Source organism: Glycine soja, chromosome 13 (genome assembly GCF_004193775.1).
Source record: "Glycine soja cultivar W05 chromosome 13, ASM419377v2, whole genome shotgun sequence".
NCBI classification, from domain to species: domain Eukaryota; kingdom Viridiplantae; phylum Streptophyta; class Magnoliopsida; order Fabales; family Fabaceae; genus Glycine; species Glycine soja.
Window position 1 is genome coordinate 30639552 of NC_041014.1, and position 22950 is coordinate 30662501.

General features: G+C 34.9%; 4 protein-coding genes across 4 annotated transcripts; 1 reads left to right on the forward strand and 3 right to left on the reverse strand.

Annotated features, from left to right (window-relative positions):
* Positions 1–3679: 3679 nt before the first annotated feature.
* Positions 3680–9819, reverse strand: LOC114382402 (ALBINO3-like protein 1, chloroplastic). Its single transcript, XM_028341790.1, has 11 exons — positions 9311–9819; positions 8366–8476; positions 8052–8126; positions 7519–7579; positions 7216–7289; positions 6997–7101; positions 6219–6326; positions 5795–5898; positions 5505–5711; positions 5075–5417; positions 3680–4181 (listed from the first exon to the last, which is right to left on the reverse strand). The coding sequence occupies exons 1-11, from the start codon at positions 9680–9682 to the stop codon at positions 4110–4112; spliced, it is 1632 nt and encodes a 543-aa protein (XP_028197591.1). The 5' UTR covers positions 9683–9819; the 3' UTR covers positions 3680–4109.
* Positions 9820–10795: 976 nt separating this feature from the next.
* On the forward strand, positions 10796–11683 carry LOC114380765 (photosystem II core complex proteins psbY, chloroplastic-like). The gene has a single exon (XM_028339806.1). The coding sequence runs from the start codon at positions 10923–10925 to the stop codon at positions 11514–11516; it is 594 nt and encodes a 197-aa protein (XP_028195607.1). The 5' UTR covers positions 10796–10922; the 3' UTR covers positions 11517–11683.
* A 106-nt stretch (positions 11684–11789) lies between these two features.
* LOC114380764 (midasin-like) lies at positions 11790–17730 on the reverse strand. Its single transcript, XM_028339805.1, has 6 exons — positions 17564–17730; positions 17282–17349; positions 15671–17192; positions 13977–15485; positions 12771–12825; positions 11790–12206 (listed from the first exon to the last, which is right to left on the reverse strand). Exons 1-6 carry the CDS (start codon positions 17667–17669, stop codon positions 12071–12073), a joined length of 3396 nt encoding a protein of 1131 aa, XP_028195606.1. The 5' UTR covers positions 17670–17730; the 3' UTR covers positions 11790–12070.
* Positions 17731–19292: 1562 nt separating this feature from the next.
* LOC114382720 (very-long-chain 3-oxoacyl-CoA reductase 1-like) lies at positions 19293–21934 on the reverse strand. The gene is made up of 3 exons (XM_028342303.1): positions 21190–21934; positions 21029–21098; positions 19293–19813 (listed from the first exon to the last, which is right to left on the reverse strand). Exons 1-3 carry the CDS (start codon positions 21825–21827, stop codon positions 19559–19561), a joined length of 963 nt encoding a protein of 320 aa, XP_028198104.1. The 5' UTR covers positions 21828–21934; the 3' UTR covers positions 19293–19558.
* Between the last annotated feature and the right edge of the window lie 1016 nt (positions 21935–22950).

The window sequence follows — 22950 nt, forward strand, 5'->3', positions numbered from 1 at the left end:
CTGTAATTTTACTCATGTACGGTTTACACCAAAACGATAAACAATCTTGGACTATCATTGACATAATTAAATTTGCACCGTTCCTTCCAACCTTTCATTTTTGCAATTAATGTGTATACGTATATTTCCCCTCCCGGTTATTCTTGAAGCCACAAGGAACACATAATTTTCTCAAATCCCAAGAGTAGTGCATGAACGAAAGTTCCATTTTCCTGCTGTTCTTTATTTCTTAAACAAAAGAAATTGTTTTGCCCCTCAATGTTGGAAAAAAGAAGGGTAATTTATCATGGACAAAAGACCCACGTGTTGAAATTATAGCATGTAGCGGGTCACTTCAGGACTAAGAAAATCATCTACAGCTTTTACCTCATGCATGCCTCATGGTGTGGTGTAATTTGCTGGCCAAAGCGTGACAAAGAAATCTTACATATATGTAAACACACGCACTATCAGTACTAAATGTTCCTGTAATTTTCCTTCTGCTGGCACTTTCATTCACGTCCAAAGGACCTAGCTAGGTAGAAAATAAACATGCACGCATGGTTAAGTTGCTCAATAATGACAGCATGTCTCTTAGGTGTTGTCAGTTGTCATGAATCATGATTAATTCAAAAATTTAATGATTATGCAGTAAAAAAATTTAGACGATCACTCAAATATAAATCACTGGTAGTATAATTTTAAAATAATTTTTATAAAAATCAATAAATTGGTAATATATAATAAAATATAATTGAATGATAATATATAATTATTTTACACGCATAACCTATTTTTTTATTAATTTAAATAATAAATATTATGGTTTCTGAAAACTGGCCAGAGCAAAGTAACAGAGAAATGTGGTAGAATAGTACTAGCCACAAACACATAAATCAGTTAATTAAGTGTTCAGCTGCAAAAAAACTAATTAAAAAACACTGCTTTTTGGCCACGGTGAAGATTGAGAACTGTAATTTAATTTACGCTTTTTTAAAGGGAAATAAAAAGGCTTAGATATGATTTCCGCCAGTTACTTGCTTTTGCGAATCTTGTTCTCCCACATCTTTAATTAAATGCACGCTTTAGCATCTTCACCATTCATATTTCGGTGCTTTAATTTGTGAAAAAGATAAGTCAGTTGAGGTGTGGTCAAAGTTGACCTTTCTATCACCTTTGAATATCTCAGATTCAATGGCGTTAAATACAATAATCACAAAATCATATGATTGGCAAAACTGAGGAAGAAAAAAAAACCCAGCTTTTTAAGGTATTAAGGTATTTAACGACCCAATTGAATGAGTAAAATTATTTTGCTTACAATTTTGTCATTTAAATTTGGATTTTTTGTCAAATGCATTTTGATTTTGAGTATCTTTGAGAAATATTTTAAGATAGTTTATAGTGTTTTTTTTTTTAGTTTCAAAAGTTTATTTGACTATAAGGTGTGTACTACTCATAAGGTAATTGAAAACATATAAATTAGACTTGAAAAACATAAAAGTTTGTAAAGTAGTTGATTAAATAGAAACATATAAATTAGTAGTATACATCACTTTTAATAATGCATCATCTCAAAGTGAATTGAAGTAACTTCTAAAAATAAGATATAACACTATTGCAGTGTAATTTAATCTATTCCCCTCTCTCTCTCTATTTCTGGTGAAATAAGACATGAAAAAATACAAAAGGCATTTTCAGGAAAACGAAAATGTTGACAGAAGAAAGAGATAAAAATACTTTTTACTCGGGTCGTGTAAAAAAAGGTAATAAAAATGGAACATGAACATTGATTCTCAAGTTGTAATAACTAGCATGTGTGCCAGCTGTTGAAGAAGAAGAAAGGGTGAAGCATCAAATATTTGTTACACTTAGGGTTGAAGAATGCTTGTCCGGCCCTGTCCTACAATCGTGGACCATCTCTGTTCAGTGTATTGTCACTTGTCACCAACAAAGAAACTCTATCAATCATACATTAATCAAAATCAAACTTTATATATCACTTCAGTTCATAAAACAACTTACATTCTACTCATGAGTTAAGGAGGTTAGTAAAGCAAACTGTGTTTTTCTAATGAACAAAATGCTCCATTCCATCAACTTAAAAAGTACGGAAAAATCCTCGGAACCAAATAAAATGTAGCCTCGTAGGTAAAAAAACATTACTCATTATAATTATGACGTGCTAGGCATGCTCGATCAGTCTCAAATCTGTCTCCTCTTCCGCATTCCGTCATAGATTCGTAGTTGAGACTTGGGACTTAGGACTTTTTCATTTACCCATAAGAGTCTCCTTCAATCTACTTAATTAGAGATTAGTTTTACTTATAGTGTGTGACTACTGGTTTAAAAAAATTTTACACATGAGAATCGAATATTATTCTCTCACTAAATAAATTGTTTCCACATAGGTGAACGTAAGACCTTACACCATTATACTAATCCTTTGGATTACCCATAAACTATTTATGCATTACACCGAATCTCCTTCTTGAACGTACTTATTTACACCATCTTCTAGTTTATCCTTCAGAATGTTGTACATGCTTATAGACTACACTATTAGTACGAAACACATTTTGCGGCTCATCCTCATCGACCAAGAAGATTTTAATGCTGAAGTGCGCGCACATGTATGCCAATTGCCAACTGCTATGCTTTACTAGCGTGTAAAAAAAAGACTTCTTGCTGCTAGCACTGCATGGTGATGCAAATGATACATTGGCATTTGGCCGTTACTTTGTTAAAATCTATGACTTCACCCAAAGGCAATGTATAGCTTGTTTGAAAATTCATTGATAATAAAAGAATCACGTTTAAAGTCATCGAAAGCTATACGTAACTTTTCAAAATCACAGCCAAGATGAAAAAAATTACGATCAAGATATGGAACCAAACATTCACTTAAGAACGCGATAAACAAGGAGGAAGATCTCTACTTTTAATGTATTTCGGTACCAGCGACATTGCCTCGCATAAACGAAAAATAGCAGAATAAGGAACGTAGGCATGTTACAAATAAAATGACTAATTCAAATCCAATGACAAATACTGTGAATACTCGTGAGATGCCGTATGCATGAGTATGTCAATTTAGGCCACACCAACTTGATGTCGTTATCATATCATAGTTTCCAAATTGAAAATATAACAGGCGGATAGGGGCATAGGACAGTTAAAAGTTTTAAGATTAAATATGTTTAAAGTCTCGAAATAATCAAATTTGATAATTTATCAGTGATCTTAAATATATTTAAGACAAATTTTTATTATATAGGATAGTTGTCAACCAGAACATTTGTACAATTCAACAAAACTAATGAAATTGAGGCACACACGCAACGTCCACCTCAAAAGTGCGTGTGCTGAACACACAATGGACCACATTAACAAGGAAAGTGTTGAACAATCCGTCCAATGCGGAGAATTGCGTCAACAATTGGAACATGGCATTCAAAAGCTTCACTTTGCTGGGGCAACGACTTAAAGCACTAAAATACAATGAGCTTATTACTTTCTAAAAACTAGTGTCTCAAAGAAAATATACCTTAACTTCACGTCAAAGGTATGGCTTGGATAAATTCCCATTAAACCTCATCATTTTAAACCGTCAAAATTGGTACAACTGTGCAAGTCAATAGCTAAAAATATCACGACAAAATATAAAAAGCCCACTATTTAGTCCTGTTACGTGACGATATTTTAAGGAGAAAAAAAAGCATTATGGATATTTTCCTATCACGGTTTCTCCGGGATATACAGACCCAGGCCTGCATTTGTTGAACCATTACAGTGACAAACAAAAATAGTACCAAAGATGACAAGCTGACTATAAAGGGTATTGTGAAACATCTGTTCTAATGGGAATTCATCCATCTTTGTCAATGAAAATTGATAAAAAGAGTATAATACAAACTAGCACTATATGGCTGTAAAATCAGCCATCAAATCCAAGCACTCCCTCTGCCAATATAGAAACATTGAATCTCATTCATTCCACCATTTCTGTGGCAATGTACAGTCTTTAACCAGGCAGACCCCAAATTGAAAGGGAGGTTGCGTTTCCCATATGGCATATAGATGGCAACTGGGCCAGTCAATCTCCAAGCAGATCAATCTCTTTTAGATAGTCAATCCTTTGTCTCTTCCGCAGGAGGTTGTTTGTTTGTGGTGGTTGTAGTTGTTAATACTTCTCTTGGTTCCTGTAAAATTATGGATTAGCCACTGATAATTGTTCAATTCATGAGGTTGTAATTTTTAAGCTGATGCTAAAAGAATGGTTCCTCTCAGCACCAGAGAAACAATATAAAGGGAAAAAAAGAAAAAAAAAATACAACTTATTATCCACTGACTTTGTATCAAATCATAACTCAAGACTAGCATTATATTGCACACTATAATTTAGTGTATTTGAAAATCCAAATATTGATTTTGTGAGTGATCATATATATATATATATATATATATATTTTGTTTTGCATAAATACATTTCAAATATATGCTACAAAATCAAATGAGGCAACTTTTTGTTGTCCATTTACTACTCCAGACATGGAGAGAAAAAAAATGCTGAGATTGTTCTTTAAATTTTTTGAAATAAAATGAATTGTTCATGGTGGGATGCTGAAAGGCTATGGAGGGAAGATGAGTAAATATTGGGGAAGAAGTGGGAAAATGCAGAGTTTTCAATTTTTTATTTAAGAAAAAGAGTTCACTTAAATTCCCCTTAAGGGAGGTTGTTGCATTTAAATGAAATCCAGGTTTTTGGTCATTAAATCTTGGTGTGCAATGCTAATATACTCCAACTAAAAGAGGTTGCTCAGGTTGGAGTATATTAGCAACCTCCTCTTTAATGTATTTTCATTATAATGTAAATTTTATATAGGAATTATTAAAAAATTGAATTTATTGTTTTTAATAAAATTTACATGAAATTCAATCAATAATTACTTACAGCCCTTACAGTAATATGCATGTTTGATTCATTTTTTTTAAGAAATAATCTCTTATTCTAGCATATCCACGAATGAAGCAAATGTATATTTAACAAATAAATATTAGGAAAAATGCCCTATATTCATGAGTGCAATAATACCTTGTCTAAAATTTTCTCGTTTATCTCAACATTGTTGAAATGAGCAGAACCTTCATTATTTTCTGTCTCAGATGTAGATGTAGAATTCTGATTTCCCTCCAAGTCTTTACTTAATGGATTACCATTTACTACTCCAGATATGGAGGGATCAGTATCTGAAGCCAAAGACCGAGATTTTTCAACAACTAAATCACCTCCAGTTTGATTCTCCACTTCAACTGTTTCCTCAAGTGTCTTGTCTACTTTAGTTTCTCTAGCTGCTGCTTCCAAGGCTTTCCTTTTTTCTTCTTCTTCTTCTCTTTGTTGTTTTCTTCTTGCCTCTTGCTCTTTTATTAGCTTAAATCTGCAACAGAAACAGGAGCACAATTACAACAGATGAAAATAAACTAAATAGCATATGAAATGAGTGTAACTACCTACAATTACTAACCTTTCACCAGGTTGTGGCCCCTCTGATGTTTTCTCACTTAGTCTGGCTTCTTCCGCTGTTGTGGAATTTAGTTTAGACATTGACTTCTGAACCTGTGTTAGGTCATTCTTCATGATATCATCTGGGACTTGCCTCACAGGATTTTTAGCACCTCCTAACTTTTGAAGCCATACTTGTTGTGCAGTGCTCAATATATTATTTGTTAACCTGCACAGCATAAACATAACAGGTAAATATAGATAGATAAGGTTAAATAAACAAAACCAACTGTAAGCTTTACCTATGCTCACCAGTAAAGGCTAAGACCAGAAGGAACTGAGAGAGCAAAGTAACCAATCATTAATGGAAGGAAATTGGTCAAGGCTTGAGAACTTTTCATGTTGGGATCATTAGGCTGGAAGTTGACATGGAAAATGACAAATAACTCAGCTACCAATGTAAACACAAAGATGCACTTTAATGTGTTGACACATAAAGTAAATCCACATATTAGATGAAAAGGTAATCTGGTTAGGTAGCCACACTATGGATACAAAAAGGCCAAAATTAATCCAATATACCAACATATAGTGTTAATTGGCAAGCAGCTTGAAATGCATTCTACTTAAAGCTATAATAAAACTCTTATAAAGCACAATAAGGTTCATGAATAGAATTAGGATTAGAACAGAACCTAGATGCATCTGGTTTAATTGTGCATGCAACATGACTGACCTGTGATGACTGCATTATTTGGACAGAGATGTACTGAGAGACGACCAGCAACACAGGCAAGACCAGGTAAGCCAATGTATCTGACCATCCGAGGGGAGGGTGACCATCCTGAAGACAAAGGAGTAAAGAAAAAAAAACATTAAAACAAAATTCACATTTATATCCACCTAGAATCTGCAATAAATCACCAACAATGTGAACAAAAACCAAAATAATATATGGCAAATTTCATACAATAATCTAGATCAATGAAAGCGAATTAAAATTCTAAAAGTATCTGTCCCACTTGACAAACTGAACATAAGCATTCATTCAATTGTTACACAGCTATCCTGCCTTTTCTCATTGTGTAACCCACACTAGAGACACTAGTGGACCAATACACACACACACACACACACACCAGCTTATACTAAGACATATGCCACAGTTTGCTTTGAGAATATTTTCACAAGCATATATTTTACCTAACACACCCTCTGAAGTCCAGAATGCATTCAACTTTGGTACATATAAGATTGTGATTTGTGCACCCCCAAAGGTGGAGGCTTCCCTATGATCTGGGTAACTTGCGACAGACAAAGAACTTTTCTTATATAAGAGTGGGCACCACAATTAGAACAATGGAGAGTTAAGCATTCTCCTATTATAAACAATGAAAATAACATCAAGTTGCCAATGGCATAACCTTAAAAAAAATGGCAAAACAAAAAACCACAAGATTACAAAATTAATATCTATAACATATGAAAGTTTACTTTCTATGAGAGATACTCACCACGAAAGGAAAAAGCCAAGAGATACCACTGCCATTCTGACGAGCTGCAACTGTAGTTGGACCAGCAAGGGAAGGTATCCAGAAGAAGCCTTCAGTAAGGAGCCCCTTTGTATATCAGACAAATGCATAACATTAGCCATGGAAGATAAGAGTCATATATACCCCAAAAAATGGTATAGTTGACTATCAAATATCCAATCAACATTACAAGCTGCATACCTCATCTGCCACACTTGAAAGGGCTCGATATAGCCCAATCCACACTGGTATTGTTGCGAGTGTAGGCAGGCATCCTGGGAAAAAATAAAGACATACTAACAAGAATTACCAACTTCATGTTTAAAAAATCAGATAATGCTTATAGTTCCATAGAATAGCCAAAGAAACATTAGGAGGAAAATTATGGAAATAACTTGGAAAACAACAACACTTGTGATATGAAAGCTTCGGAAGGCACCATCCTCAAAGCCAAAAGAAATATCAATAAATCATTTGCAGCAAGGGCAATAACGGAATGAATACCTGCTAGAGGATTAATGTTGGCTAGTTTATACAACCGAGCAGTTTCGAGTTGAATTCTCTCCTGCAAGAAGACAATATATAAATCTTCACATTTGAACTATTTTATAGAATTCCATTCGTTAGAGGTTGCAGAGTCAAAATGTTTGGAATCCTCAAAAGTAGCAAATTATTTGATTAGATTTCTAAATAAAAAAATCTATGATAGAACCCTTTTATAAAAAATGGGATTTGAACTGATTTAAAATCAAATCCTATGTTTGGAACTCATAAAAATGAAATTGATTTTTATTTTATCAACAAGGATATTCAGTAAGGGTAAAATGAATCAATTCTCACAAATCCTGCTCAATTTGATAGGATTCGTAAAAAATCAAAAGAGATCCATGGAGTTTAAAAATCAAATCAAGGATGAAAGTCATGCTTCTATGGTTAAAGTTTCCAGGCAATATCTAAATATTTACCCAATGGTAGTTCCTGCAGTAGTTTAATTGTTATAAAAGAGATTTTATTGGAGAAAGTAACACTTAAAATACCTGATCACCAGCATAACGCTGCTGGATGGCCTTTACTTGTGGTTGCAAAGTTCGCATAGCTAAGGAAGATTCTACCTGAGAATAATCACTCAGAATTTTATGTAACTGAATCATGATGAATATGATAAATGGAAGAATATTCTATCTATTACCAAGTTTTTTAATGTCAAAAGCAATAATAGTCAGTTAACAGTGATAAATGTATGAGATTCAAAAGATCACGGCCTGTATTGATGATTTTCAACATATTTCAACAACTACATAGTTACTGATGATTTTCAACACATTTCAACAACTACATAGTACATACAAACCTGTTTTTTGGTTAATGGAAAAGTGGCAGCTTTTACAAGAACCGTGAGCAGTATAATTGCAAAACCATAAGCATACGGGACATGCAAAGCAGAAAGCCCGTCCTTGAGTACCTGAAAAAATGTAAATTACTTCCCCTCAGAATTACTGAAACAGTATGTAATCGCAAAAGTAGACCCGTGTGTACTTATAAAAGTACAATTTTGAATCAAAATAGCAATCTAATTCACACATAACAATAAATCACAAGCAATGCTATATCCTCCTGTTAATCATTCTACTCTATAAGAATAATACTTCATGCATGACTGATAACAATAAACTGCAACTTTCTTTGATTAAGTTTGTCAAGTTAGCAGTCTTCAAACAGTAAAACTTATACAAGGTGAAATTTGACCGGAATAAATTACTTCATTACTATGCAAAATTGTGCATGTTTGGTTTGCAGTTGGTAATGTTGCGGTGCACATTCCAATGTAAGTCCAACGAATAAAAGTAAAATGAGCGCAGGAGCAAGAGTCCTGATCCTTTGGCAGAATTACTTTTGCCTCAAACGTAATTTTGAACTGAAAACCAAACATGCTCGTTATCATCATCATAACTTCAAAGTCCTTTCTGTGGCAACTAGACCTAGTACGGGAAATTAAATCGCTAGAATCAAAGTGGAAATAATGATATTTCGCATTTCTCAGCTACAACAGCGAATACCACAAACCAACCGCACTGGAACCCTATCCTACCTACAACTAGCAATAATTGCACACTGTAGAGAGCTATAATCTTATTCCACTTTTCCATTCTATGATTCTAATTACATTCTCTCCAAACACAGAATCACAAGCTCCGTCCAGTGCGATGATAAATTGACAATTCAAATTGCAGTTTGGATTTCACTCATCAAGAAAACCAAATCAAATCGAAGAGTTCGGAGCTTGAGGGAGCAATACCTTGAGAACCGTCTCCATGTAATTGGCAATTCCGGAAAGCCAATCGTTGCTCTGTTTGGCGGCATAGGAAGCCGCAACCGTATCGGAAGAAGAAGAAGAAGACGAAGAAACGGCGGCATCGGCAATCGTGTAAAGAAGTCCCTCCGCTCGGCCGAACAGTTCTCTGAGAACGCCTTCAGCTTCATCCGGCTCGGGCAAGAAATCGGGTTTGAATCCGAACCGGGCGACGGTAAGCGAACCGCGAAGAAAGTGTCTGGTGGTCGAACCGGAGAAAGCATGGGAGTGAGGTCGGTGCGGGAGGTGGCTCGTGCTCCGGTTCCCCAACAACGGACCATAGACTATGTTCGGCGCGCAAGGTAACAGAGCTGCCATGATATTCGGTTCGCAACGAACCGGACGGTTCAAAGGAAGAAATAAAAGAAACAAAGTACTCCCCGGTTCGGTTGAAAGTAGATAGCAGCAGCGCAACACAAATGCGAAGAGATTGTGGTGATATTGTTGGAGTTCCTCTCCTCCTTTCTTGGGTTTTAGAAATTCAAAGGGCCCACCAATATCATATTTAACAAATATAAAAATAAAATATCACCACTCTAGAAACTAGAAAAACTGTAATAAACTGTTACTGTAAAAAAATATATATATATCTATGCTGTTAATTAATTAAAATTATTATTAAAATCACTAAGATAATTATTGTAAAAAATAATATATATATTATATACATGAATTTATAATTTAAAAACAGTATAAAATAATTACACTAATCCTAGTATTTTCTACTTCTTTTTTTGGTCAACTCTCCTAACTAGGTTTCATCATGCTTTCTTAATTTCACGTGATCATTTTTTTTTTCAAACTATATGATTGATGTACATCGGCACCGAACATATTATCACCTTTGTAACGTGACAAAATCAGACTCAAAAAATCTAATCTCGATATATATAGAAGAAAAAAAAATACTCCATCGGAGTCAAAAGTCAAGACATTATATTAGACTGTTTGACTTGAGCCCGTCAATGATTTGGGCTTGCATTCGTAGTTTCTATGTGAACTGAGCGAAGCCCAACTAAACACATACTATTTCATGCTTGCAGGCTAAACGGTAAGTCATCCCAAGCAAATCACTATTTTTGTCTACATCATTCTCATTAGTTCTTAAAATTAAGACAATTTTAAATAAATTTTTAAGATTTTAATTTTTTTTTCCATCTAAATATTTGAATTTAACTACTTACTTATTATCATGTTAATTCCTAAATATATCACTTTTTTTTTTGGATTAATGTGATTGAGAGATTATTAAAATGGTAGTTTACTTGAATCCTTGCATATATATTTTAACAAGTCTCCCGAGCATTAGCAAGACATTACATTAGTATATATTATTGCATTTGTGTAAGCATGTGAAGTGATAAGAAACATAGGAACATGAGGTACAAATCTCACGAATGACACTATTCGGATAAGAGTAGAATCCAGATATCACAATCTTATTGGACCAAATTTCTCCACATGAATTCTCATCTACATTCTTCCAAAGTGTAGTTAATAGACGTGCCAAGTTCCTCTGTGTTCTCTTTGCCTCGACACTCTGCATTCAAGTTCCATAATGGCAGCAACCATAGCAACAACAATGGCTATGATCAACTCAAAGTGCATCAACACAACAGGGTCATCACACAAGTTGCACAACCCCAAGCTCCCACCCTCAAAACCCACCCTCTCCCTTTTCTCCCTTCAGAACCTCCCAAAGGGCCTAACCTCCCACGTCTCAACTTCCACAGCAGGCACTGCCATCGCAGGCGCAATATTCTCCTCACTCGCAAACTGCGACGCAGCCTTAGCTGCATCGCAAATTGCTGAATTAGCCGAAGGTGATAACCGCGGGCTGGCATTGTTGTTGCCGTTGATTCCAGCCATAGCGTGGGTGCTGTTCAACATTCTGCAGCCAGCACTGAACCAACTGAACCGCATGCGTAACAGCAAGGGGGTCATCGTTGGGCTCGGGCTAGGGCTCTGTGCATCGGGCATGATGTCCGGCCCAGAAGCGTCGGCTAGTGAGATTGCTATGATTGCCGATGCTGCTGCCAGTGACAACAGGGGACAGCTTCTGCTGTTTGTGGTTACACCAGCGATTGTTTGGGTTCTGTACAACATTTTGCAACCGGCACTCAACCAGCTTAACAGAATGAGATCCGAGTAGAGTGACTTTGCTATGCTAAGGCTAAGGGAATGGAATTTTGTGCACCCGATTCGTTCCAATGCTTTTTTCCTTGTACCACTTCCTGCTTGTAACTTGTATCTATTGCTCTCTCTCTCTCTCTCTCTCTCTCTCTCAATATAAAACTGCTTCAAGTTTCATTCTCATAAGTAGAAAAAATGTGTTCAGAAAAGAAAACTCTACTAAAGGTTATCAGTAAAAAATTTCAGCAAAGATTAATCATCAACAGAATTGAAAGATACATCACAACGGATATAAGTAATTTAGTGTAACATATAAATTGTAGTAGTAATATATCACATTGTTCTCCTTAAACTAGATTCGTGACATAAGTCACCAACTTGATTGGTAAACACTCTTACACGGCAAAATAATGTTCTGTTTGGATTATGGAATGGTAAGAACCAGATATAAACCTACAAAGTAATAGGGCAACAAACAGAGAGACAGAGAGCTCTGTAAGGACACAAAAATGAACAAAAATACCACTGTTGTGGTTACGTGTCCTTTTTCCTTTCTTCTGCTGAAATGTGTGATTACTCGGCCAGGCTGTCTGGAACAAATTCGGGCTGGCTTTGAGTCTCTTCCAAAAGAGAGGCTGTTCTGGCCTTCTTAAACCTGCTTGAGCTTCTAAGAACATCATCGATTGACATCCCTTTTGTGCCTGAAAAGCTGACCAAAGAACAATTTCAGAACTCGCCTACTGCTATGTCAAATATGCAATATGATACATGAATGATCATGAAACCTAAAACAAAAGAAAAGCTCCAAAAAACTAGTGTTTTCTGTAATGATGTTATGAAAGAATGGGATTTTAAAACCGGCTAAAGACAAAAACAAGTAGATGAAAATCTTTTGATACAGATTCATGTTTTTTGGAGGATAGAGCAACAAATCATGGCCCCTGATGCATGAGAACAAGGTAATTAGTTTGCATCTCCCCCACAAGGGTGGATGTGAATGGCCCAATTAACTATGAATAAACCACCCATCTGAAAGATTACACATTCTAATTGAGTGATCAGATCTTATCGTTTAAACACATTTATACAATAAACTTAAACAAAATGACCAATTTATTTTTAAAGATACACTACAGCTCTAATTTTCGTTACTCATGTAAATAGCCAAAAACCAATATAGGGCCAAAAGAAAATACTCACGGTAATTCTAGCTATGTTCTGTTTCGATGTGAAAAATACAGTTATTGGTCAGAAATGCAATTCATTAACTTACCTTGCTTTTACGGAACTTCTTGCACCATTTTCCTGACTTCTCCCACCATATGAAACTGATAAAAAAAAATGAAAGAAATTGGTTCCAAATTGTAGCATCACCATTTTTATGAAGAAACAAGACAAACTGAGCATTCCATATATAAATCTTTAATTCAAGCTTGTCATCAATTCCAACATCAAAATTAAAAAAGGCATAACAAGATACATATTCTAGAGGAAAACAAAAAGATAAAAACGGAATAGTGGATATTAATACCATAGATTTAACAAATAAGAAAAACAGTGGCTATCAGCAATGCACTAAGTACGAAGTAGTTGTCAGAGAAATAGTTTCCACTACCAATCTAGAGGAAAGTGGTGAGCTACAAATATACATAAACTATTCTGACCGCCCGCCTATAATTTCTTGGAATACAAAAGAACAAGTATCAATCAGAATCACAAAATTCTGAATTATAAACTGTTAGATCCCTCATTGACTAGAAATATAGCCAATGTAGTCCTCATAAGGCTAAGGCAGTCTTCACGTTACATGCTAATTTTGTGGGGTTGAGTTAAGCCTTAAGTCCAAATTCTTAGATGTATCAAAGTTTATCCTAGAATGTTATTGGGTCATCCATATTTGTCTACACTTTAGATTTCTATTCCTAGGCAGCAGGGAAGTGTTGTTATTGATTGGGTCACTCACATTTCTCCACACTCAGATGTCCAATCCCAGATGAGAGGGAGTGTGTTGAGATCCCTCATCAGCTAGAGATATGGCCAATGTAGTCCCTATAAGGCTTAAGTCGTACTCACCTTACAAGCCGAATTTATAGAGTTGAGTTAAGCTCTAAATCCAAATTTCAAGAATAATGATTGTTCATTCATCTTCCAACACTAACAAAGTAATAACTTAAAAACATATAGTATTCTCAAAATTAGTGGGGAACAAGCAAGCTTTCCATCTCTACTTCAGAAATTACAACATTTTCAATCTTGATAAATATGATCATGAAGAATATTTCCAGATCTCAGAAAGATAATAAAAAAAAAAGGTAACTCCAACTAACCCAGCAGAAACTCACTTGTCCAACAACAACCCAGCCACTCAGAGATTGAAGAATATTTATACACATTGTATCAACTTATTAAATCATAAAGGCACACTCCCAAATAAAAATTTAAAATATATTACAGATACCATCTACTTGTGAATTCAGACCTGAACTGCTATCCCCATCAGAAAAATCAGACATCAGTGGATTATATGATGGAGTTCTAGTGCTGGCATCAGAATTATCAACTTCATCTTCAGAGGTGCTGCTACTGTCATCCTTGAAAATTGCTCCTGATAACAAGCTCTTCTCTTGTTGTGTTTTACTTGCAACTCCACGAACGTTGTTCCCAGAAGCTTTTCCTGCTTTATTTTGAACCATTTTTATGGAACCTTCCAGCTTTAAGTTTGATACAGGAGCACGTTTTCTTTGTTTCTCCAAATCCATACTTTTCCCAAAAGCATTGACATGAGCCTTTCTGTTTTCTCCAATTAAGGACACAGCCCTGTCAGATCTACCAGACAATTTTGAATCTTGTCCAGTCCTGTGTACATTTGGAACCTTCTTACCAAGGTCACTCCTTACATCAAGCTTTTCCTTTGATGATAATTGCTGTGAGGAGCTTAAATCCTCAGCATGAGTATGTCCATTTATTGCTTCCAAGTTATCATCATCTTTCTCTCCAGGAGAGCATGTTGAATGCTGGGCAGCATCTTTACCCCCAGAATTAAACCGAGAATCAGAAAGTTCAAGTCTAACAGAGTCTTCCACCAGTTCCAAATTTGTTTTGCTTGATTTGTTAGTGGACTTCGTGCTTGTAGATTTACTCTTCTTTGTCACTGCAACTGAAGGTTTGCCATGTGTTCCACTGCCAGAAGATGGTGATGGCTTCTTGCTATCAAGAACTTGATCTTTTGTTAGCATACTTGATATGCTCTTTGAGGTTGAAGTCTGTTTGCTGTTTGATTTCTTTCTCTGTCTCTTGTCCATGTGTTCAGCATTAGATTTAGTTTTAATTTGTTCCAAGGAATCAGCATTATCAACACCAGAATCATCTTCCTTATCAGAAGTCCCTTGCACTTTCTCCTGCTGATTTTTCCCCCCTTCTGTTTGATTTAAAGGGTTCTCCTCTGTCTCTGTATTTCCTGACTTAGGATCACAATTTTTTGCACTAAGAGATTTCATAATAACAGTTTCATGCTCAGAAGCATCCACAAGGCCAATACCTTCTCTAAGTGCAGACCCTCCACCTGAATTCTTAGCTTTTCTCGTCCTTTTTTCCTTCACTGATTTTATAGGTTCAGTCATTCCATTGACATCCACACCTTTTGAAGTCACATTTAATTCTCCGATGTTTGCATCTGTTTTATCCTGGCTGGATGATGTGGACTTTTCCAACTGCACTAACTTAGGATCATTATGTGGTGATACTTCTCTTCCTTCCTCAGCTCCCTCAATCTGATCAGCTTCATTTTTATGACATTGATCAAGGACAACATTCTCATTATTCTCAGTCAGCTCCATAGGCTCATCCACATCAGCAGTGTGTGCTTTTATTCCAATGTCAGAATGGTTTTTATAATTTGCTGTTGTTCTTTCCGTAGATTGAAAGCCTTCTTTGCATGCATCTGTTCCAGTCTCCATGTTGTTAATAGTAGCTTTGCTCATACCAAGATCTGCCCCAAAAAAGAAAAGACATCAGTAATAGATAAAATATTTCTTTCACAATTCTAAAATTGACTTCTTTTATTAATTTGATCTCATTAAAAATAAACATATCAAACTAATCTTAACATGAATCAGGGTTAGCACCTAAAAGGCAGGTACTTTTCTATTTTCACCCGTTTGCAAGTAGTATCACCTTTAGAGGATAGGCCATCTTCGGATATTTCCTTCTGAACACCTCTTTGAATACTGGAACAATCTGCTTCTTCATCTTTCCTGGAAGAAGTAACTACAGGTGTTTCATATGGATTTGATGAATTTATCTTCCCTTTCTTCCTCCTACCCCGCACACTAGTTCGCGGTGGATTAGTGTCATCAAAATGTTCAGCTGATTGGTCAGCATTGCTGTTTTTAATCTTCTGTTGGTCCTCCAAAATGTGGTGAGAAGTACTGTCTACATTGAAATCATTAATCAAGTTTGCCTTGGACAAACTTTCTTCTCCACTTTTCTCTTTGCCATTCCTCTTTTTCTTTGCAGGAGGTCCAGTATTTAAAATGTCTTCAGTTACCTGATCTTGCTTATATTCAACATCATCCCTAGATTTTTCATTTTTAAGTTCAAACTGCTCTTTTGATTCTTTCCTTTCCTTATGTGCTTCATCAGACTTATGCATTTCATCCTTCTGAATTGCTGTCTCTACCTTGAACATTTCTTTAGAATCAACAGTCAAAGACCTCTTCCTTTTCTTATGCTTCTTATTTGCAGATGCAGCAACATCAATGTCATTCTTAGTGTTATTATTGCTGCCATCAGCGTGCTGATGCTCCTTTAAAATTTCAGTTTCCTTAATTACTTCTTTATCTGCATCCTCTGAAGGATTTGCTACTACCTGAATATCCTGCTGAATTGTATAATCACCAGATCCAACAACAGAAGAATCATTTACTTTTGAAGTGTCATGCTGCACCGCATCTTCTTTTTTCCTTTTACCTTTCTGTTTTTTCTTCACACTTGATACAGATTTACAATTTCCCTCCTCATGTACAATACAAGCATCCTTAATGCCTTCATTGGTTCCATCTACCTCGCATTCAATACGTGAACCTGGAAGTTCATTATTTGCACTGGATGCCCTTTTGGATGGAAAACTAAGAGCATTGTCTACAGCAGCAGCATCTTTTGAATTATCATCTTGCACCATGTCTTGTTTTTTCCTGTTACTCTTTCGTATTTTCTTTGCACTTGATACAGGAGCCTCTTCACATACATTACGATCATCCTTAATGCCTTTACCAGATCCATCTACTTCACACTCAGTATTCAAACTTGGCAGTTTGCGATTTACAAAGCAATGGTCCTCCGTCTCAGGAATAGAACCAGGTAATGGGGTTCCAGTGTCGTGGTGGCCAGATGACTTAACTCCTTTGCCAGTATGTTTCAAAACATGTGGACTAGCAACAGGAATTTCTTCATTTTCAACTGGTCTATTGTCCAACTGAGGCAACTTGAAATTGTCAAAGGTGCACCCCCTCTTGGATGGAGAACCAACAGTCAAAGCATTATTTGCAATGCCAAGAGAAAATAATTGGTCATTCTGAGCACACTCCCTCAACACAGAAACATCAACAGTGAGAAACCAGCTCTCTTTGACACCACTGAAGGCACTTCTCACAGGCATGGAATCTGTAAGGTGGTAAAAGTACCCCTTGCGCTCAACCTATTATATCAAATAAAAAAACATAAAGTTTAATTGTACATATAGTGAACAAGACAAGGCCAAGGTTTGAACAGTGGTAAAATACCTACCTTTATCCCATGAATCTGAATTTTCCCAATTTTCGGAAAGCATAAGGGATGTTCCGACAGAATACTCTCTACATAAAGAAATGCATTTAAAGTTAAATAAAAGGTCATCACTATTAAGAACATAGAACCAAAACCGATATACTAAGAACAAAAACTGTTAACAAGAAGATGAAAGAAGGATCTGCATGAACTATAAAAGAAGAGAAACATTATGAATTGTTCCAGAACAAGTCACTAAAAATTGAAGAAGAGATTAAAAAAGAACAAGAAAAAGAATATTACTTTTGAGGTTGGAGACAGTGTCGAGGTCGGAAACGACGAGGGCCAAGTGGGTATCGAGGTTGGTGTCTATGAAAACGACGTTGGTTTTAGGAGTCGAAGTCGCCATGCGCTCTGGGGTTTATGGCATGACGGCACGGCGCCACTTCGCCTCTGCTTCAGGTTATATACCCTTCCATCCTTACACTTATATATTACGATTAACTTTTGCATTTTTTTCAAAATAAAAATTAATCAACTTTTATAATTTTGTTGTTAATGAGTTAACTTGTTTTTCTCAGCCTTTTACGTATTCTTTATTATGAAAAAAAACTTGATACTTTCATTCAAAATATACGTGTGACTTGTTATAAATTTTACTAATCAATTTTTATGGATAAAAATTTGTATTCATTAAAAAATTAAATTATTTATATAAATATCATTATAGTTATTTTTTTTAAAATTTATCTTGTGTGCATTTAAATAGAAATATCAAAATATAAAAAGATCTAAGCTAATTGAATAGAATGTATGAATTACTTTAAATCTTTCATATTATCTAACTCATTTTATCACTTTAGGGTGTTTGGTAGGAGATTTTTTTTTTTTTATTTTCAAAAATCATGAATCCTATAAATTATATTCTTAGAATGAATAAAATTTATTTGGTTGATCATTTAAATAAATTTTAAGATAAATTTCATGGAAATTAAAAAGTTACATGATATTTTTATCATATTAAATAATTTAATAAAAGGTAAGATAATATTTTTATTTTAGTAAAAAAAGTTACTTGAAAAAAATAAGATTCTCATTCTTCCTATGAATTTTTTTTTTGAGAAACCGATTAAAAAATATTTTCAAGAAACATCATTTTTCATAAATGTTATTATTTTAAAATTGATATAAAAAAAATTCAATCTATAATTCTCATAAAACCAAAACTTCTATAATATCAAAGAAACGCCCCCTTAATTCTTCTATCAATTAATGGTTTTTTTTTTTTTTTGAAAGATGAATGAAACAATTTTCTTCCCTTGTTTGTATATAACTTAGAAAGTGAAACTCTAATTTTTCTTACTCCCTCAATTAATTCATTATCTATTTTCTTTTTTCTTTCTTCTTTTGATTGTAATTTTTTAACAATCACTTAGAGTAGGAAAATTCTCTCACCCTTCGATTTTTTTTGGGTGAATATTCTCTCACTCTTCTTATCTCCATGTGATTTTTTTATCTTAAATTAATTTTAAATTGTAAAGCTATATTAATAAATTAAAAAGTTTCATATCAACACAAATTTAAATTTATCCTAATATAATATTATTCATGTAATGTAATTTATTTTTTTAAAATACATTAAAATAATCAAAACAAGATCTAATACTATTTATGTTATTCTTTTTTATTTTAAATTATAATAAAAAAATAATAAATTAAAAAGTCTCATTATTCTTTTAATGCTTTTATTTAGAAGTTTTTGGTTTATAGCAGAATACATACATAGATTTAAATACAAAAGTTTTGAATTAATAATTTGAACCAAACAAAAGCATAACCTAAGTGAACAATACCAAGAGAGTAGTATAAACCTTCTTTTACTCATTTTTTAATTCCTATAGATAAAAAAAAAGAAGTAAATAAGCAAATTTAATTCAAAATGTGATCAATCATTTATTCAGTTTAATTTCCTGCTCAGTTTTCACTTGAAGCACAAAGGCTTCCCAAAAGCTCAGAATAAGAGAAAAGGAAGGAATGACACCAGAGAAAACCGGGTTAAGCGATATGCCAATATATCATATCAGTTCAACACACTACTAAAACAGTGAACAGAAACACCCAAAACGGGTGAGTAAAAAGAATATGCCACACAACTGATACTAGCACAAAAGAGTAACAACAGTATGATGAAAATCAGGAACGCAGCAGGAACTTGGAATCCTTAATCAGCTAACAATCTGCATATGTATGAGATGAGTAGAGCATCTATTTGCCTACACAGCAGAACCAAGCATCCTTTTATTCCTTCTTCATGGAATCCTTGCGCTGTCCCCTCTTTCGAATACCCAAGCAAAACCACAGGCGCCAAGCATCGACGACAAACTCAGGCAATGAGCACGCCACGGCCCAAAGAAGAGTATGCGGCCAGTATGGTGTGCAGCGAGGCTCATAGCCTATCCATTTCACACCTGCTTTGGCATAGCCATCTGTTGATGGAACAAAGAATGAAGATTTCCTGATTGATGCCATCTTGGTTGCCACATATAATGGAACCTGCATCAGGAAAATCTCAATCAGAAATGACAAAAAATCATAGCAAGTATAGTCAACTTTAACAGCAAACCAATCTATTTCCACAGAGTCAACTCTTTCCTACACAGATTATTTAGGTGGACAGTTTTCCAACTGCAGAAGAAAACCAAAACATTGACCGGACAAACTTGGTATACAAGAACAAAATACAACGGTAACCCCAGAAAAAAAAAACAAAATAGGATGCCACACCATAGCACCCACGTAACATTAAAACAAAGCATCAAAATAAGCTAAAGAGAAAAAAACAAGTGCAGTTGCTACCACCTACCTATGGCAATGGTTGAAAAAAATTACACACAGATACAAACACACGGACTAGAATTCTTATCATGAACAAATTGTACACAAATATCAGTATTAAACAGAATCACAACATATCTTCAACTTTCATCAAGATTTATAACCATACCTGCCTTCACCAAATTAAATAAAAGTTCTACAGTACGATAATAGTTCCAGCCTGCTAAAGCCCATAATAATGAAAAAGGAAAATGTTCAAGAGGTCTAGCTCAGCTGGTTGAGTAGGATGTGTGAATTATTGTAAACTCCTACCACTCTCTTCAATTCTCATATATAAAAAAAATAAAAATGAAAAAGGCAAGTCCACCAAGGCTTATCCTCTCTTTTCATCACCCGAAAACTCCAATTGACTTAGTTTGAAAAGGTTTTATATATATATAAAAAAAGGGTCAGTGACAGAAATTTCAGCCGTAACGTAAAGATTTTTGGGTCTCCCATGGCCATATCAGCGGATGTCCATAATTTCTACAATATTAACAAAGGTTTTAAAAAACAGTCCATGATTGCAATTTCAACTGCAAAGACCAAAGTTTTTGGGTCTCCTTTGCAAGACTGCCTCAGTAGCATAACCACAATTGTAGCCACATTGACTGCAGTCAATTTCCCGCGATATCAAGCACCGGGACGAAATTGCAACCGTAATTTAAAACCTTTATCTTAAGAATTACAACAAAAACCACGACCACAACCGCAATTTAAAACACTTGAGACTAGAGCTATTCAGCTCGAATACAGATCAATAACTAAACTAAATGGCTGAAACTTGATATGTGGAATTAAGAAGAAGAAAAAAGGGGAAAAATGATACTTTCTATCCAATAAAAGAGTGCTAAGCAAGCAAGAAGCTAACTACTCAAAAGAACAGCACAATACCTGACACTGAACGTCAATTCCACTCCTCTTGTATTCAACATAGAGACATCTCGAAAACTGATCGATGTACCTGAAACAAGGGATCACAAAAAACCTCAACAAACAACAAAACATATCACAAAGAGGAAACACAACAACAATTGCAATAATAAAAAACTCACGCTTTGGTGGCAGCATAAACAGCATAAAGAGGATCCGAAGGAATAACAATAGCAGCTCCAGAACCCATGTTAACAATCGCACCCTTCTTTCTCTTCAGCATCCCGGGAAGAACAGCTTGCGTTACCTTAGTAGTTCCAACAACGTTAAGCTTAATAAGGTTGTTAAGAAGCCCCTCGTCCACTTCATGGAAGAATCTCGCGTAAGGGTACGAAACACCCACATTGTTAACGAGCACTCCAACTTCCAACCCTTGAATCGCTTCGCTGATCTTCTTGACGCCCTCGTCCAGATCCCCGAAGAAATCAACCACGACGGTCTTAACCTCGGTTTTTCCGAACCTCGCCGCGATGGAATCCGACACGTCTTTGAGCTTGTCGGGGTTTCTTCCGACAAGGACGAGGTTCAAGCCCTTGCGAGCGAGCTCGAAGGCGAAGCTCTTTCCAATGCCGTCGGTGGGTCCAGTAACCACGGCCCAAGATCCGTACTTTTTGAGATTCTTCGGTGGTCTGAGGAAATTGACGTAGACCCATCTGAGAACAACGAATGCCAATTTGAGAATCGTTAACAATCCCACAATAAAGAGAAGCGCGAACCATATGGGTTGGGTCTTGAGCCTGGAGATTATGCAGCATTCCATATTGGGAAGTGGGAATGATGAGATAGATACTACTACTGTGATACGAGACGAGAAAGCTGTTTATGAGGAAAATGAGAAGAGCATTGAATTTATGGTGATATATATATATATATATATATATATATATATATATATATATATATATATATATATATATATATATTGAGAGAGAGAGAGAGAGAGAGAGAGAGAGAGAGAGAGAGAGAGAGAAGTGTGGGTGAGGTAGATGAGCGGAAAACAACCAGAATTAAGTATATAGAAAGGTTGGGGTTGGGGGTATTACGAGGGGCATTCAATGAATACTGATTCGCCAAATGCCCAAATTGCAGACAAAATAAAATGGGTGGCGGAGTCAACAGAAAAACGGGTAGTTTGGGTTTGCCCCGTTTCATTGTACAAGCTGTGGGTCGTTACTTGTGGAACTCACCAATCACTTACAAAGTACTTATATGTGTTCTTATAAGTTACATCTTAAAATCTGAGACAGGCGAGCCTATTAGATTACAACCAGAATAAATAATAGACTGTAATATTATATTAGATTTCAACTTAACATTGGTTTTAAGTAAAATTATCAAATAAATATATGGGTAGTGAAATAGGACTTTCTAATAATTTGATTCTTACCCACTAGATCAACATTGTTTTTGTTTTGATTTTTATTCTTGAAATGATAAATATTTTGTTACTAACACATTTTTTATGAGTTTCAATAGTAATTTGTAAATTATAATAGAGAATATATTAAGGTGTGTTGTTAATACTTCTTTAGAAAATAATTCATGGATATTTAAGTGTTATTTGACACACGGGAAAAAAATTTAAACATGATATGTGATATAACACGATAGAAAGACAGATAAAAAGAAAGAAAGAATATCAGTAAAGTGTATGATATATAAGAGTGCTCATATAAAAGTAAATTTTCTATATAGAAAAAATATAGAAATAAAACAGGAACATGTTCATATATATTTTTTATTGTAATGTGTTTTGAAACAAAAATATAAAAAAAAACGCAATATGTTCATATATATATATATATATATAATTTGGTTTGGCCAAGTGAATGGTGTAAAACTGTAAATCAGGAAAACGGGAAGGTGTTGTGTTGTAAGTGCAT